At 36.2% G+C, this 19394-nt stretch overlaps 1 protein-coding gene across 5 annotated transcripts in view; it reads left to right on the top strand.

Annotated features, from left to right (window-relative positions):
• ATR (ATR checkpoint kinase) overlaps positions 1–19394 on the top strand; it is a 127888-nt gene that overhangs the window by 90607 nt on the left and 17887 nt on the right. For all 5 annotated transcript variants that reach the window (XM_073232325.1, XM_017660861.3, XM_073232328.1 and 2 more), the window contains 5 exons: positions 90–269; positions 7037–7196; positions 9299–9478; positions 14950–15092; positions 17616–17713. In XM_073232325.1, coding sequence (XP_073088426.1) covers positions 90–269; positions 7037–7196; positions 9299–9478; positions 14950–15092; positions 17616–17713 — 761 coding nt within the window. The remainder of the gene's footprint in view (positions 1–89; positions 270–7036; positions 7197–9298; positions 9479–14949; positions 15093–17615; positions 17714–19394) is intronic.

Below are 19394 nucleotides of genomic sequence, written 5' to 3'. Positions count from 1 at the left end.
TCATGGCTGATTTTAAGTACATCCTTTTTATATGAGATTAATAAATCTGAATATGGTAACATTTTAACATAGGCTCTATCTATCTTCAGATTGCACATGTTGTGTGAATTGGAGCATAGCATCAGACCACTTTTTCACCAGTCTCCAGGTGACAATTCTCAAGAGGATGCTCTCAACTGGGGAGCACGATTAGAAATGACCCAGAATTCCTACAGAGCGAAGGAGCCCATCCTGGCTCTCCGGAGAGCTTTATTAAGCCTCAACAAAAGGTTTTTTACACTTTTTTCCTATCAGTTATTTGGAATTTAGTGTTATATTTGCATATTACTAGGGAGTATTTTCCCTAATTTTCTCTCAATCTATATTTTTCTATTTTAAATTGTCAAGGGTACATTATATAATTAAAATGAAACTAGAACTTAAGAATTACTTTTATATGTAATATATCTTCTTTTAATGATAAAAACATACCTGGGGATTAAAGAACATTGAGGGCAGTGCTCAAGATGGTGGCATGAGTAGGGTGGCAGAAATCTCCTCCCAAAACCATATATATTTTTGAAAATACAGCAAATATAACTATTCCTAAAAGAGAGACCAGAAGATATAGTACAACAGCCAGGCTACATCTACATCTGTGAGAACTCAGCATCTCATGGAAAGGGTAAGATACAGAGCTGTGACCTGGCAGGACCCAAGCACTTCCCCCCCCCCCACCTCACCAGCAGGAGGAAAAGAATCAGAGTGGGGAGGGAGTGGAAGCACAGGACTGCTAAATAACCAGCTCTAGTAATCTGCACCAGGAGCACAGACACACATCTCATGGTATACTGGATATTAGAGAAACGGAAAAGTAAGAACTGAGATGGAGACTGTGAGCAGGTCCCTACAGCCGCCTACCCTGGGACAAAAGAAAAGCCAGTGCTTTAAAAGTATTAAAGGGACAAGGGTTTAACAGGTGGACAAATCATCCCACACAGTCAGCCCAACAGGCTGGGAATCTTAAGGAACATCAGGCACCCTAACCCCTGGGTGGCAGTGCAGCTCCAAAGCCCCTCATGGTGCTAAGCAGCCTACCACTCATTCCCCCCTACTGGTGCTGAAAGCAAGCTGGCTGACCTGCCACTGCTGCAGACCAGCCAGGGAGCAGCCCCGCCGACAGCAACCACACAGTCTTCTCCCAGTGTGCAGCTAACCAGGCCAGACCCAGAGACTGTCGCCAGCATGCAACTGCCCAGCACAGGCAGAGAAAGCCGGGGCAAGTTCCAGAAGGCATGAAAGGGTGCCGTTCTCAGAGGAGAATACACCTGACATATCTGCAACCCCACGGAGTGCCCTAGGCTATGCCGAGGACTGTCCCACCCATGGCAGCTCAGGAGATTAACCCAGAGACTGCTCCTGGTGTGCAGGTAACCAGCACGGGCAGCGTAGAAGGGCAAGATGACCAGAAGGCAGGAAGGGACTCTGTTCTCCCAGCTGACACATGTGCCACCTGCCGGTGAACACTTTTATCGCCATGAAAAGGCAGAAGAATCTGGTCCAGTCCAAAATCACTCAAACAGCCCCGAAGAGAGGGCCTGGTGAGATACATATAACCAGTCTTCCTGAAAATGAATTCAAAATAAAAGTCATAATCATGTTGCTGGACCTGCAGAGAAATATGCAAGAGCTTAGGGATGAAGTCCAGAGGGAGATAACAGAAATGAAACAATAAACAGCAGGACTTAAGAGCAGACTGGATGAGGTGCATAGAGGCCATTAATGGAGCAGAAATCAGAGAAGAGGAATACAGAGAAGCTGAGTCAGAGAGAGAGAAAAGGATCTCCAGGAATGAAAGAATATTAAGAGAAATGTGTGACCAATCCAAATGGAACAATATTTGCATAATAGGGGTACCAGAAGAAGAAGAGAGAAAAAGGAATAGAAGGTGTCTTTGAGGAAGTAATTGCTGAAAACTTCCCCAAGCTGGGGAAGGAAATAGTCTCTCAGACTATGGAAGCCCGCAGATCTCCAAACAAAAGAGACCGAAGGAGGACAACACCAAGACATATAATAATTAAAATGGCAAAGATCAAAGATAAGGACAGGGTATTAAAAGCAGCCAGAGAGAGAAAAACAGGTCACCTACAAAGGAAAACTCATCAGGCTATCATCAGACCTCTCAACAGAAACCTTACAGGCCAGAGGAGAATGGCATGATATATTTAATGCAATGAAACAGAAGGGCCTTGAACCAATAATACTGTATCTAGCAAGATTATTGTTTAAATTTGAAGGAGGGATTAAACAATTTACAGATAGGCAAAAGTTGAGGGAATTTGCCTCCCACACACCACCTATACAGTCGCTCTAGATAAAAGTACTCCTCAGGCTAAATAGATGTCACCAGACAAATAAAATCACAGCAAAGAAAGCAGACCAACCAAATATTAACTAAAGGCAATAAATAAAATCAACTATGCACAAAAGCAGTCAAAGGAAACACAAGAGTACAGAATAAAACACTTAACATATGAAGAGTGGAGGAGGAAAAGTCAAGGGAGAGAAATAGTCATCAGACTGTGTTTATAATAGCTTAACAAGCAAGTTAAAGTTAGATGGTTAGATAGTAAAGAAGCTACCCTTGAACCTTTGTAATCACAAATCCAAAGCCTGCAATGGCAATAAGTACATATCTATCAATAATCACCCTAAATGTAAATGGACTGAATGCACCAATCAAAAGACACAGAATAATAGAATAGATAAAAAAAAGCAAGACCCATCTATATGCTGCTTATAAGAGACTCACCTCAAACCCACAGACTCAAAGTGAAGGAATGGAAAAAGATATTTCATGCAAACAATAGGGAGAAAAAAGCAGGAGTTGCAGTGCTAGTATCAGACAAAATAGACTTGAAAACAAAGAAAGTAACAAGAGACAAAGAAGGACATTACATAATGATAAAGGGGTCAGTCCAATAAGAGGATATAACCATTATGAATATCTATGCACCCAAGGCAGGAGCACTGACATATGTGAAACATATACTAACAGAATTAAAGGAGGAAATAGAATGCAAGGCATTCATTGTAGGAGACTTCAGTACACCACTCACTCCAAAGGACAGATCCACCAGACAGAAAATAAGTAAGCACACAAGAGGCACTGAACAACATGCTAGAACAAGTGAACCTAACAGACATCTACAGAACTCTACACCCAAAAGCAGCAGGATACACATTCTTCTCAAGTGCATATGGAACATTCTCCAGAATAGACCACATACTAGGCCACAAAAAGAGCCTCAGTAAATTCAAAAAGATTGAAATTCTACCAACCAACTTCTCAGATCACAAAGGTATAAAACTAGAAATAAATTGTACAAAGAAAACAAAAAGGCTCACAAACACGTGGAGGTTTAACAACATGCTCCTAAATAATCAATGGATCAATGACCAAATTAATACAGAGATCAAGCAATATATGGAAACAAATGACATCAACAGAACAATGCTCCAACTTCTATAGGAAGCAGTGAAGGCAGTTCTAAGTGGAAAGTATATAGCAATCCAGGCTTATTTAAAGAAGGAAGAACAATCCCAAGTCAATAGTCTAAAGTCACAATTACTGAAACTGGAAAAAGAAAAAGTGAGACCCAAAGTCAGCAGAAGGAGGGACATAATAAAGATCAGAGAAGAAATAAATAAAATTGAGAATAAAACAATAGAAAAAATCAATGAAACCTTGAGTTGGTTCCTTGAGATAATGAACAAAATAGATAAGCCCCTAGCCAGACTTATAAAAAGTAAAAAAGAATCTACACACATCAACAGAATCAGAAACAAGAAAGGAAAAATCACAACGGACCCAAAATAAATACAAATAATTATTAGAGAATACTACAAAAAACTATATGCTAGCAAGCTGGAAAACCTAGAAGAAATGGATAACTTCCTAGAAAAATACAACCTTCCAAGACTAACCAAGGAAGAAGCAGAAAATCAAAACAAACCAATTACCAGCAACAAAATTGAATCAGTAATCAAAAATCTACCCAAGAACAAAATTCCCAGACCAGGTGGATTCACTGCTGAATTTTACCAGACATATAGAGAAGATGTAATACCCATTCTTAAAGTTTTCCAAAAAATAGGAGAGGAGGGAATACTTCGAAACTCATTCTATGAAGCCAACATCACTCTAATACCAAAACTAGGCAAAGACCCCACTAAAAAAAGAAAATTACAGACCAATATCCCTGATGAACATAGATGCAAAAATACTCAACAAAATATTAGTAAACTGAGTTCAAAAATACATCAAGAAAATCATACACCGTGATCAAGTGGGATTCATCCCAGGGACCCAAGGATGGTACAGCATTTAAAAATCCATCATCATCCACCACATCAACAAAAAGAAGGACTAAAACCACATGATCATCTCCATAGATGCAGAAAAAGCATTTGACAAGATTCAACATCCATCATGATAAAAACTCTCAATAAAATGGGTATAGAGGGCAGGTACCTCAACAAAATAAAGGCCATATATGAGAAACCCACAGCCAACATCATGCTTAACAGTGAGAATCTGAAAGCTTTTCCTCTAAGATGCCCACTCACCACACTTTTATACAATACAGTACTGGAGGTCCTAGCCATGGCAGTCTGACAGAACAAAGGAATAAAAGTCATCCAGATTGGTAAAGAAGATGTCAAACTGTCATTATTTGCAGATAACATGATATTGTACATAAAAAACCCTAAAGACTCCACTCCAAAGCTACTAGAACTTAAATCTGAATTCAACAAAGTTGCAGGATACAAAATTAATACAGAGAAATCTGATGCTTTCCATACACTAATGATGAACTAGCAGAAAGAGAAATCAGGAAAACAATTCCATTCACAATTGCATCAAAAAGAATAAAATATCTAGGAATAAACCTAACCAAGGAAGTGAAAGACCTATACCCTGAAATCTACAAGACACTCTTAAGAAGAATTAAAGAGGACAATAATAAATGGAACCTCATCCCATGCTCTTGGCTAGGAAGAATTAATATTGTCAAAATGGCCATCCTGCCTAAAGCAGCCTACAGATTCAATGCAATCCCTATCAAAATACTGAAGTATTCTTCAATGAACTGGAACAAATAGTTCTAAAATTCATATGGAACCACAAAAGACCCCAAATAGCCAAAGCAATCCTGAGAAGGAAGAATAAAGTGGGGGGCATCTTGCTTCCCAACTTTAAGCTCTACTACAAAGCCACAGTGATCAAGACAATTTGGTACTGGTAGAAGAACAAACCTACACACCAGTGGAGCAGAATAGAGAGTCCAGATATTAACCCAAAGATATATGGTCAATCAATATATGATAAAGGAGCCATGGATATACAGTGGGGAAATAACAGCCTCTTCAACAGGTGGTGTTGGCAAAACTGGACAGCTATATGTAAGAGAATGAAACTGGATCATTGTCTAACCTCATACACAAAAGTAAATTCGAAATGGATCAAAGACCTGAATGTAAGTCATGAAAGCATAAAACTTTTAAAAAAACATAGGCAAATATCTCTTGGACATAAACATGAACAACTTCTTGATGAGCATATCTCCCCGGGCAAGGGAAAGAAAAGCAAAAATGAACAAGTGGAACTATATCAAGCTGAAAAGTTGTACAGCAAAGGACACCAATAGAACAAAAAGGCATCCTACAGTATGGGAGAATATATTCATAAATGACAGATCCGATAAAGGGTTGACATCCAAAATATATAAACAGCTCACGCACCTCAACGAAAAGCAAATAGTCCAATAAAAAAATGGGCACAGGATCTGAACAGACACTTCTCTAAAGAAGAATTTCACATGGCCAACAGGCACATGAAAAGATGCTTCACATTGCTAATCATTAGAGAAATGCAAATTAAAACCACAATGAGAATTGCAAATTAAAACCACATGGCCACCATCCAAAAGACAAACAACAGGAAATGTTGGTGAGGATGTGGAGAAAGGGGAACCCTCCTACACTGCTGGTGGGAATGTAAATTAGTTCAACCATTGTGGAAAGTAGTATGGAGGTTCCTCAAAAAACTAAAAATAGAAATACCATTTGACCCAGGAATTCCACTCCTAGGAATTAACCCTAAGAATGCAGAAGCCCAGTTTGAAGAAGACGTATGCACTCCTATGTTTATCGCAGCACTATTTACAATAGCCAAGAAATGGAAGCAACCTAAGTGTCCATCAGTAGCTGAATGGATAAAGAAGATGTGGAAGGTATACACAATGGAATATTATTCAGCCATAAGAAGAAAACAAATCCTACCATTTGCAACAATATGGATGGAGCTAGAGGGTATTATGCTCTTTGAAATAAGCCAACTGGAGAAAGACAGGTATCAAATGATTTCACTCATCTGTGGGGTATAAGAACAAAGAAAAAAGTGAAGGAGCCAAATAGCAGCAGACTCACAGAACCCAAGAATGGACTAACAGTTATCAATGGGAAAGGGACTGGGGAGGATGAGTGGGAAGGAGGGATAAGTGGGAAAAAGGGGCATTATGATTAGGACACATAATGTAGCAGGGGGCACAGGGAAGGCTGTACAACACAGAGAAGACAAGTAGTGATTCTATAGCTTCTTACTATGCTGATGGATAGTGACTGTAATGGATTATGTGGTGGGACTTGATAATGGGGGGAGTCTAGTACCCATAATGTTCCTCATGTAATTGTAGATTAATGATACCAAAATAAAAAAAATCAGTAAAATAAGTAAAAAATTTAAAAAAAGATTAAAAAGAAAACGTGTCTGGGGAGGTACAGATATAAGTCAATAATAAGGTCATCACAGATATGGGGTCTGTAAAAACGGAGTAGTCCAATAAAATTAAAATCTTTTTTCATAATAAGTTAATTTTTGTTTCCTTTTGAATTGTGCATTGAGAAGGTTCCATGCTGGGAACAGATCTTTTAGTTCAATTGTTGAATACATTTAAAAATGCTCTTTTCCCCCTTTTTTGTCACAATCCTTTAGACCAGACTACAATGAAATGGTTGGAGAATGCTGGCTACAGAGTGCCAGAGTAGCTAGAAAAGCTGGTCACCACCAGACGGCCTACAATGCTCTCCTTAATGCTGGTGAATCACGACTTGCTGAACTGTATGTGGAAAGGGCAAAGTGGCTGTGGTCCAAGGTAAATTAGGCCACGGGAATGGTCATCATAAACATATGCATATTCAGTTATGATTGTCTCAGTCGGTGTATTCAACAATTTAACTAAAAGATTGTCTCAGTCTTGACTTGTGAGACAATCCCTAATTCACATTCAGAACCACCTTTTTCTGTCATCTTTATCATTTGTCTATCGTGATCAGAAGAAACTATTAATTTTATCCTGAAGTTCCCAAATATCTTTCTATTTCAGGACAGAAGTGCAGTTCTTTCAGTTTACATCTCTCCTTTTTCTTCTTGAGGGAAGCAACCAATTTTTACTTTGCTTTTACCATCTGTATGTATACAGGGTGCATGTAGTAGACACTCAGAAAATATTTGTTGAGTGAAAGTAACACTATCCCTTACTTAAATCCTTGGCAAATAATTAGTTCCGGGTGGACTTGCAGTATTACTGTCAAGATTAAATTCTAATGTAGCCTGTCAGGAAGGGTTTAGTTTCAGAACAAAAGTTCCAGCATTCCCCAGATTAAAGCTATAGAAATGACAAGGGGTACTTTTAAATATGTGAACTACTTGCGAAGTTTATGCCCCAGATATAAATATCTACTAAGTATGTATCTCCTCATGCTTGCCACTAGTCTAGAGCTAGTAGGTGGCATAGCATGTTCTGTTCTTGACACTTAGCCATTATAGCTGGTGCCATCTGCAATTGCACGAACTTTATGGTGGCTGAGAAAGGACAAGGGAGATATTTCCTGGATAGAAGGTGAAAGTAATAATTCAGCTGGTATTAGTCAATACCTGGACATTTTCTGAACTAGTGCTAGTCCGTATATTGTAATGCTTTAAGCTCAATATGTTCAAATTGTAGTTCATCATCTATTCAATAACTTTTTCCTCCTATATTCCCTATTTTTCTAAATAAGCCTCTATTGCATCCTTTCATCTAAGACAGAAATCTGGGGATCATTCTGAACTTCTCTTTCTCACTCTGCTCATCCAATTGGAGACTAAATCTACCTTAGAAACATCTTTTGATATTTTGATGTAAACTTCCAGGTATATAATAAATAAATAATGGAGATGTAATGCACATCATTATGACTATAGTTAATCATAATATTGCACTGCATATTTGTATGTGGAATAAAGAAAGAAATATATCTTTTGAGTCTTTTCCCTTTCATTTATTTCTGCTGCTTCATTCACACTCTTAGCATTTATGGTCTCTAATATTAACACCCTTTTTTTGAATCTATTTCTCTCTGTACATTGCTGCACCCTGATCTTTCTAAAATGTACATTAAATCATATTGCTCCCCTGATTAAAATCTTGTGAAGTATTCTTCATGCCTTCAGGATTAAGTTTGACTTCTAGAAACTGCACAAGAGCCTTTCAGATCAAGTCCCCATCTATCTTTCCAACTTCATTTGTCACTCTCTCACAAATCCTTGAGGCTTCAGCTAAAACCAGATTATTTCCTTTCTCCCAGTTAATAATTATTATTCCTTCTACCAGGAATAATCATGGGGTGGTGGGGGGTGTCTATAAGAGGAATGGTTTCCAGAGCATCACAGAATTCTCTGCTGGTAAAATTTCTACTCATTCTGTAAGAACTAATTCTGATGATCCTCATTTGATAATCTTTCCTGACTGCTGTTCTCCATTTTCCTATATCTTCAGGTAAATTTGGGGGATTTCCCTTCTTATCCTTCATCATACCTATGTACTTTTTTCTCATAATAGCAGTTAGCATGTTTTGTTACTATTTTACATAGTCTGTTTCCTCATTTGACTGAACTTTTTTAAGTTAGAGATTTCGATTTATTCATATTTGTTCATCCCCAGTCATCTACATATATCTCTAATTCCTTGTACTTTGATTGACTGTAAAATGAATGAGCAAATGAATAAAAGAATATAAGAGTTCTATATGAAATGAAGCAATGCTTCCTTTTTCAAAGGCAGAAAATGAGAGATAAACATGAAATTACAAGTAGATTTATCCATAAACATCCTTAATGAACTTTAAATGCTAACAACTTAATTTGTTCTTCAGAAAATGTATTTATTTTAACGTTCTTAAAATAAATGGCTTGTTGTTGCCTTTTTTCTTTTAGGGTGATGTTCACCAGGCGCTAATTGTTCTTCAAAAGGGTGTTGAATTATGTTTTCCTGAAAATAAAACCCCATCTGAGGGTAAGAACATGTTAATCCATGGTCGAGCTATGCTACTAGTAGGCCGATTTATGGAAGAAACAGCTAACTTTGAAAGCAATGCAGTTATGAAAAAATATAAGGCAAGTATATGTATAATGAACTTGAGTTAGAAACTCAGTCTTTTTTTGTTTTTGAAAATGGAAAAAGTGATTTTAAAGTCCATTTGGACAACACATACATAAATATAGCCAGGAATCTTTTTGACTTTACAGTGTGTATATAACATAAGTTTAAAGCTGGAAGAATTTTCACAAAGAAAATACACTCATGAAACCACCACCCGTGTTAAAAAGAAGAATGTTATTAACACTTTACAGCACAACCTTTCACTTTACTCCCTGAAGTTAATCACATCCTAGCTTGAAAATTTCTTAACACACATTTTCCTTACTAGGTGTCTTGCCAATGGGTTTCAGCCCCCAGCAAGTTTGCTATGGATTCAGTGTGACCAAAGAAATGACAGTAGAACGTTCTTTGGGGTGAAGGGGTTTATTACCCAGCGTGTTCTCCTGGTGGTAGGTGGAGCACTAGTGTCCCTGCCTCCGCCCAGAGCACTGGGCCAAGCTCTATATATAGCCCAATAATAGCTTATTGCCTAAAGGTGTGGAAGCAGTAGCCTAGCAACAGGCCAGTTACATCATCAGGTGGTTTAAGTTCAGTGAGGATCCTGGCCATAGAAACCTCAGCTTCCCCACACTAAGTGTCAAGCTCTACTGTTATAAGAGAGATGCTTTTCAGTGACCCTGGGTCAAAGAAAAAACTGCAATGAAAATTTAAAAGTATTTTGAATTGAATAAATAAAAATATGACATATCAAAACCTGGAGGATACAGCCAACGCTATTCTTAAAGGGAATCTAACATTTTTTTTTTGCACATATTAGAAGAAAATAAAGCCTCAAAATTAGTCAGCTAAGTATTAATCCCAAGAAGTTAAAAAAGGAACTGAAAAGAGAAAAAACAAAACAAAACAAAGAATGTAGAAGATAGAAAATAATAAAGTAAGAGCAGATGGTTAGAATTTGTAGGGCAGACAAACCAAAAAGGAGTTAAACAGGAGTTCCAGATCTGCACAAAAATGCCCCTGAGTCTTTGACTGAATACCAGGCTGCACATACATAACTTAAAACTCTGAGGCCCTGCTAGAAACAACTGCTGAGGAAAGAACAATCACAGTGGAGAGGGCAGGGTGGGTAAGAAGCACAATTTCCAGAGCTCACATAGGATTGAGAGAAATTCAAATTGAGATTGGTGGCAAAGGCTGTGTATAGTTAGTGGGAGTTGAAAATGTTCATTTCTTGATTAGAATGATGGTTCTACATGTATATATTTGTCAAAAGTCATCAAATTAGACATTTAAATTGTGTAAATTTTATCATATGAAAATTAATGCCTCAAAAAAGTTGATTTAAAAATTTTTAAGAGATGCTGTTTATAATAGCATAAAAATATGAAATAAGATGAAGTTACACAAAAGATATATAAGACCACTACAGAAAAAAACTAAAACATTATTGAGTAAAGTTTTTGAAAGAATTTAAGAAATTGGAAGTTGTAATATGTTTATGGATGGGAAGGCTCAGTAATATAAAGATGTCATTTCTCTCCAAATTGACTTACAGGTTTAATGCCGTCTTCATCAGATGGTAACAGGTAATTGAGAAATAGAATTTTAAATTTACAAATGAACAAATAAGCCAGAAATAGACTCAGACACAGAGAACAGATAGGTATTTGCCATAGGAGAGGGTGGTTAGGGGGATGGGTGAAATAGGTGAAGGGATAAAAAATTAGCAAGAATATTTGATACCTTAATCTAGGTGATAGTTGTGTGAGTGTATACACATGTCCAAATGCATTGAGCTGTACCCTAAGATTTGTGCATTACATTGTGCATACATCATTAAAAAAATTAATAAAATTTATATGGAAATGCAAAGGCCATACAATAACCAAGATACACTTTTTCTCTCACTGTCACTTTATTCTTAAATTTTTTATTTTGAAATAATCTAAAAGAAAGTTGCAAAGTAGTACAAAGAATTCCCTCATATACCTTCATCAAACTTCTCTTAATCTTAACTGTCTTAAACAACCATGGTACAATGATCAGAAGTGGGAAATTAGCATCGATACAGTACTGTTAACTGTCCACAGACGTTACTCAAATGTCACCAGTTTTCTCAATGTCCTTTTTCTGGTCTAGAATCCAATTCAGGATCCCATATAGCATTTAGTTGTTATGCCTTCTTGGTGTACTCTAATCTGTCATAGAGTGTCTATGTGTGTGAGGCAGGGTGCAGATAGAAAATAGGTTGGATAATGTAAAGAGATGAGAATTCAATGAAGAACTAGGGGAGAGCATTTAATGGGATCTATAAAGAGAGCTACGGTTTTAGAAGAGGGCTGTTGGATTACAACTTGAGTATCAGAAAGGAAATACAGCCACTGTCAGATGCAGCCCAGCAGAGAGGAAGTCAGGAGGTATAAAATCCTTGACCTCTCTCCTGCTTTCCTCTAATCTCCTGTTGATATCTCCCATTGCTTAAACCTGATTAGAAACTAGAGGGCAAGTGGGCCCTTTGACATAACTCATTGCTAATCTTTTGGGATACATAGCAGGATAATAAAGGTTAGTGTGACAAGTGTGTCTGGAGGGCAAACTGAGAATAACAAGCATACTATCAAGAATTATAATAAAGGTACAGTAATTAAGATGATGCTATATAAAAAAGATAAAGATGATGCTATATAAAAAAAATAAAGATGATGCTATATAAAAAAGATAAATAAGTAAATAAAATATCATAAAAAGAGAGAGAAATAAACCAGTAGAACAGAACAGAGAACCCAGAAACAGATTCTGGGTGATATTGTGGAATAAAGTCCCAAAATATGAGAATATCTTTAAACCTAGAGGTAGGTGAGGACTTACTAAGCAGACCAAAACCACTACCTGAAGAAATGATTGATAAACTTGACCACATTAAAATTATTTTTTAATATATTAAGAATTATATATACTTTTCTATCAAAAGAGATACCATTATGAAGGTAGAGGCAAGCAAGCCATAGGTTATATTAGCAACACATAAATGATAAAAGGGTCATATTCCCAATATAATAGAACTCTTAAAAGTCAGTATGAAAAATTCAGACAACTCAGCTTAAGAAATTGGTAGAAAACTACACAGAAGTGAATAAATGACAAAAAAAGTAAAAAAGAAAATGTGTTCAGTGTAGTAAAAAGTAATAGTAAATAAAAAAGCATTATGAGATAACACTGTATACCTGTCAGTACAGCTAAAATTTTAAAGATTTATAGTTTCAAATGTTAGAAAGGCTATAGAGCAGTTAGACTCTAACACAGTGCTGCTGGAATTATAAATTGGTAAAATCGTTTTGGAAAAGTTTAACATTACATACTAAAGGTGATAAAACTACAACTCAGTCATTCTGCCAATACTCAACATGTCTCATGTCTCCCTCAGGACATGTCCAAAAATGTTTATACCAACATAATTTGATGATTCTAAAGTGAAATTCAAATGTTAATTGGTTATAGAATGGATTGTAGCATATTCCTGTAATGAAATACTATATAGCAGTGAAAACCAACAAACCAAAGTTACATGTGACAACATGGATTGATCTCACAACCATAATGTTGAATGAAAAAAGCTAGATACAAAATAATACATACCATATGACTCCATTTATATAAAGTTCAAAAATGGGCAAAACAAAATTATTGTATTAGAAATTGAGACAGTGGTTGTCTTTGGGCTGCTTTCAACAATCCTAACTTTATACTGAGTGGCTTAAACATGTATTTCTCACAGTTCTGGAGGCTGGAAGTCCAAGAACAAAGTGCTGGAAGATTCTGTGTCTGATGAGGGCCTGCTCCCTGGGTCATGATGGCCATCTTGTTATAACCTTACATGGCAGAAGGGACAAGACCACCTCCCCCCACCATATATCTAGGGATCTCTTTTATAAAGGCACTAATCCTGTTCATGAGGATTCCACCCTCGTGACCTAATCACCTCCCAAAGGCCACACCCACAAATACCATTACATTGGGTGTTAGGCTTCAACATATGAATTGGGGGAGGGGAGCATAAACAGTCTATAGCAGTGGTTATTTTTAGAGAATAAAAGGTAATGATTGGAAGGGTGAATGGGAGGTCTTGTGTTTCTGGAGTTCTTGTATATGTGTGTGGTCACTTTGTGACAATTGATAGAGCTGTATGTACATGATTTGTATATTTTTTATATGTAAGTTTTGCTTGCCAAAATGAATTCTTAAAGCTTAAAGTAGGAAAAGAATGAAGGCAGGCAGGAGGGAGGAAGTCAAAAGAAGAAAGAAAGGAAGATAGACCATAAAAACAGGTTGAAAATGTCTTCTTGGAAGAAATCTTAATAATTAGCATTTTCCTTCATTTTCTTTGCTTCTCCTGTGACTGACTATATGGGAGTGGTATAATGGCAGCCTCGTCCCTACGGCCTGAGCACCCAAGTCCAGCATCTGTTCCATATGTCTAGTCTTGTTCTCTCTTCTGTCTGCTGACAGGTTTGCATTTGTAAGGTTTCAGGATTAGATTGAGGTAACTCAAGATCTCATTTAAGGTTGCTGGTCTAAACTATGTTCTCAAACTTGCTTGGATTAAAAATGGAACCTCATTTAAAAATTTTTCTTTAGTCTGATATTCTGTGTGTTTTCCATCATATTGAAGTAATATTTTTAAAAATTAATAAACCACACAAATATTTAAAAGGAAACAACAAAGGAGATCTGAGTAGTTGTGGCCAGAGAGGTAGGAGAAAACTTGGAAGATTGTGGTTTCATGGAAATCCAGAGAAGAAAATATTTCAAAGAGGAAATGGTGTAGACAACAGAAAACATGCTGAAGAGAGTTCAAATGAGATCAGAATTGGAAAGTAAGTTGGATTTAAGGAGATGCTTTAGTGGAGTGGGGAAGACTGGAGCCATTGAGAAACAGTTTGAGGAGTGAATGTGAGGTGGAGAAATCTTTTCAGAAGGCTGACTGTGAAGGAATTTAGAGGCAGGGCAATACCTGGAGAAAGATCTTGGAGAAAATATGTGATTTTTTTTTAAACCCACATTTTTATGTTTCTAAGGTCCTTTCCTCTTCAAAGATTTGATATTCTCCTTTCTTTGAGTTTTTTTTTAAACAAAAATACACATATACATACATGCATTCATAAAATACTTTAATCCACTTGGAAATTATTTTGATGTATCATATAAATGAAAACATAAATGGAATTTTCTGTCCCTAAACAGCTAATTATCCCAACATTATTTGGTTTTGTTCAGTGGACAACCCACCAGAACTATCTAGCAATCCTGAGAAAACCTTTATAAAAAAATATCTATTCTTTATCCACATCAAAGAGTCAGTCTGCCTTTGACTTTGTTCTGACTAGATGTGGGTCTCATACTTTTGATCCCTGATCATTTACTCATACTTCCCAGCACAGAGTGTGGGATTTTGTTAGGTAAGAATATTCTGTGTTCTTTTTTACAGGATGTGACCTTGTTCCTGCCCGAGTGGGAGGATGGACATTTTTACCTTGCCAAATACTATGACAAATTGATGCCCATGGTCACAGACAACAAAATGGAAAAGCAGGGTGATCTCATTCGGTATATAGTTCTTCATTTTGGCAGGTGAGTGTGAGAACTGCATGTGTACGGATTATATACATCAGGGTAATAACTCTGTTGGTTCTGAACTGTTATTATAGATCTTAGAATATTCAAGATGTTTTCTGCTTTTCCACAGATTCAATCTATCACCTTAGATGAGATGTAAATTTTTTCTTTATACATTTTTTCTTCCCTTTCAAAAATAACTTTTTAATGAAAAAGTAATATATGTGTATTTTAAATATATATATTTAATCCAGTAGTACCAATAATATACAATGAAAATTAAGGGTTCATACCATTCTAGACCTTTATCTCAAGTCCCTTCCCTAGAATTTCAGAAGATCTTAATTCTAGTATATATATATTTATTGAAGTATCATTGATATACAATCATATTGTTTTCAGATCTACAACACAGTGCCCAGTGGTCCAACAGCTACCCATACTGTTAAATACTCACCCCCTCTAGTGCAGTTAGGATCTATCAATATAGAAAGATGTAACCGGATCATTGTCTATATTCTCCATGCTGTACTACTGTTCCTGTGACCAACTTATATTGTGATTGCAAGTTATTATGCCTCTTTATCCCCCTTACCCTACCTCCCCACCCGCTTCAACTCCTCTCCCATGGTAACCACCAGTCACTACTCAGTCTCTATGAGACTACTGCTGTTTTGTTCCTTCTGTTTTACTTTGTTTTTATATTTCACATAAATCTAGTTTATTCATGATTGTATTTAATTGTCCTGGAATGTTTCCTTCCAAGTCTATTCTGCTAAGAAGTAGTATATATGAAAATGATTTTGACATTGGACTTGTAGGAAGAGCTTATCTCTTAAGCTAGACAACATATGACATGTAACTTAATCTCATATATCAGTGAATTATAGTCAGTAGTGCATTGTATCATGCCTACTGTTATTTTCCTAATTATTAACTCCCAAGACATAATAATGGCATTCTGTTTGTTCTTCTTATCATACTCATGTACCATTGCTACTTGGAAAGGTAACTTACTTCAGAAGAATAAATTCATTTAAAGTTGCCTGTTAGATACTTTGACTTCTCAGTTCAGCATTTTCAGGAATTAAAGCAATGTTTGTCCATCAGTGGTGTTTAGGATTGCAGGATTTGGCCAAGCCATTCTTCCCAAACTGGAATTCAAGTTTTATAAAATCAAACCTAATTTTATTTATTAATGATTATTAATGGCTTATTATTGAGGTAGAATTCCTGATGTATTGGCATTTTGAAATGGAAGCCTAAGTAGAAGACAATTATTAAATGCATTTTTCTTTTCTAAAATGAGTAATAGTTTTTATATGCTCTTTGTCTTAGCATGTATCATTTGTTGGTATACAGAATTTACTTAATACATTTCTTCTAATACAAAGAATTATTTAAAGTCCTTGATGTACATATACATAAAACTGTTAGGTATAAAGTGAGAGTTTAAAAAGTACATTTTAAGAAAGTAAAGCTATTTTAGAACATACCAGCTATAGTAGTTAAAAGATTTGGATCTTTAAAGGAGTAAATTCAGCTGTTGAGACTTATGCATCCCCTGAGTGATGGAATTACTGTTATTATTAATTAAGCATCAGTGTGCTTAGAAGCTACCATCTAATTAGAGAAACCTTAAGCCCATAAAAATTGAAATAATGGAACAAGATAGAATGTGTTATCAGATTTCAAAGTAAATGGTATAAATATAAAAAATGTCTCTGATATTAGCAAGATATCAAAAAATAAACCATACACGTCCAGCACTCATGGACTTTGGACAGATGTGAAGTAAAAACTCAAGATGCTAGCTTCATGATTTCAATAGTGTACTTCTTTGCACTTCATTGCTGCAGAAGTCTGGTAGGCCTCATTAAAAAGGTAGGATTTGAAGTATAATTAAAATGAAAGGGAAAAAAATTCTTAACTTTTCACAGATTTGGCCAAGAAACAGGTTGAGTGGGTTGTTCAGAGGATGGTGAGGAAATTGGACTTGATGGAAGATACAAGCTGTTGTGTAGTGAGAGACTAAGATTGGAAAGTTATGAAGAAACAAAATTGTGAATATTTGAATTCCAGACAGTCACTCTTATGGTCTTGTAAGTGGTTGATTCCTGTTTTTGAACAGGGGAAGATCATGACAAAGCCTTAATTTTAGGAATGTTAGTCTGGAATTTATTGAACAGGAGAAATATGGAATTAGGGAGACCAGTTTATTGTAATTTCCCAGAAACAGAGTGATTTGACCTGACCCAGGCTTATGGCCGTGGAATGGAAATGAAGGCACAGCACTGTAGGACAGGACTTTGACTAGGTTATAACTTATATTATTTTTGGTACAGACAATACAGAGTTATTGAGGAATGTATAAGAAAAAAGGAGAGGAGTCAAAGATAATCTCTGCTGGGAAGAAATACTGATAGCATAAAATTTGTCAGAAGGCTGTGAGACTTAAGGGATAGTTTAAGTCTTTAATTTTAATCCATATGACATAAAAAAAATCACTATGTTAATATCTTTTCTATGTAATTGCAGATCTCTACAGTATGGAAATCAATTTATCTATCAGTCAATGCCACGAATGTTATCACTATGGCTTGATTTTGGTGCTAAGGCATATGAATGGGAAAAAGGTATAATTTTTTATGTAAAAACTTTAAGGGATAAGAATTACGATGAGTATGGCATAAAGAAGAATGAATGTGGTAATTAAGATTTTATATAAGTGTGAGCAAGAAACTAAATGTTAAAAAAGAGGGAAAGACTAAACATATACTTAAGTTGTTGCAGTTCAGAGCCTGAAAATGAAAATAGGTTTTAAAGCTGTTTTTTTTTTAAATTATTTTTTATTGAAGGGTAGTTGACACACAGTATTACATTAGTTTCAGGTGTACAACACAGTGATTCAACATTTATATACATGATAATTCTAGCTACCAGCTATCACCATACAAAGTTGTTACAATATTTTGACTATATTCCTTATGCTATACATTACATCCCGGTTACTTATTTATTTTACAATTGGAAGTGTGTACTTTTTTTTGTTTTTTTGAGAGGGCATCTCTCATATTTATTGATCAAATGGTTGTTAACAACAATAAAATTCTGTATAGGGGAGTCAATGCTCAATGCACAATCATTAATCCACCCCAAGCCTAATTTTCATCAGTCTCCAATCTTCTAAAGCATAGCGAACAAGTTCTTACATGGAGAACAAATTCTTACATAGTGTATAAGTTACATGGTGAACAGTACAAGGGCAGTCATCACAGAAACTTTTGGTTTTACTCATGCATTATGACACAGCTCATATTTTTTTTTTTTTGAGAGGGCATCTCTCATATTCATCGATCAAATGGTTGTCAACAACAACAAAATTCTGTATAGGGGGGTCAGTGCTCAATGCACAATCATTAATCCATCTCAGGCCCAATTCTCATCAGTCTCCAATCTTCTGAAGCATAACGAACAAGTTCTTACATGGTGAACGAATTCTTACATAGTGAATAAATCCTTACATGGTGAACAGTACAAGGGCATTCATCACAGAAACTTTCGGTTTTGATCATGCATTATGAACTACAAACAATCAGGTCAAATATGAATATTCGTTTGATTTTTATACTTGATTTATATGTTGATCCCACATTTCTCCCTTTATTATTATTATTATTTTTATTTTTAATAAAATGCTGAAGTGGTAGGTAGATGCAAGATAAAGGTAGAAAACATAGTTTAGTGCTGTAAGAGGGCAAATGTAGATGATCAGGTGTGTGCCTATGGACTAAGTATTAATCCAAGCTAGACAAGGGCAGCAAAACATCCACGGATGCAGAAGATTTCTCTCAAAGCAGGGGGGGTGAGGTTCTGAGCCTCACCTCTGTTGATCCCCAATTTCTCACCTGATGGCCCCCCTGCGACTGTGCCTGTCTTAGGTTGTTCCTCCCTTGAGGAATCTTACCCATCTCTGGCTAACCAGTCATCTTCCGGGGCCATACAGGGAAATGTAAAGTTGGTAAGTGAGAGAGAAGCCATATTGTTTGAAAAGGTTAGCTTTTTACTTCTTTGCAGATTTATGCCCTGTGGCTTCTATGCCCAGCACTTGTCTCGAGGTATCTTTACCACCTGGAGGAATTATGATACTCGGTAAATTCGATATGAGGCACGAATTCTATTTAAGGGTTGTAATTAGGAAGGAAGAAGAAAAGCTATAGATGTAGCATATGGAAGGAAACATGGGAGGATTGATTATTTCTTTGACATATCTTCTTGTAGAGTACCTTAAGTATGTATAGGTTTTAAACTACTAAC

The sequence above is a fragment of the Manis javanica genome, chromosome 3 (assembly GCF_040802235.1).
Source record: "Manis javanica isolate MJ-LG chromosome 3, MJ_LKY, whole genome shotgun sequence".
Taxonomy (NCBI): domain Eukaryota; kingdom Metazoa; phylum Chordata; class Mammalia; order Pholidota; family Manidae; genus Manis; species Manis javanica.
Note: the sequence above shows the minus strand (reverse complement) of the source record. Positions and strands in the feature narration are given on the sequence as shown.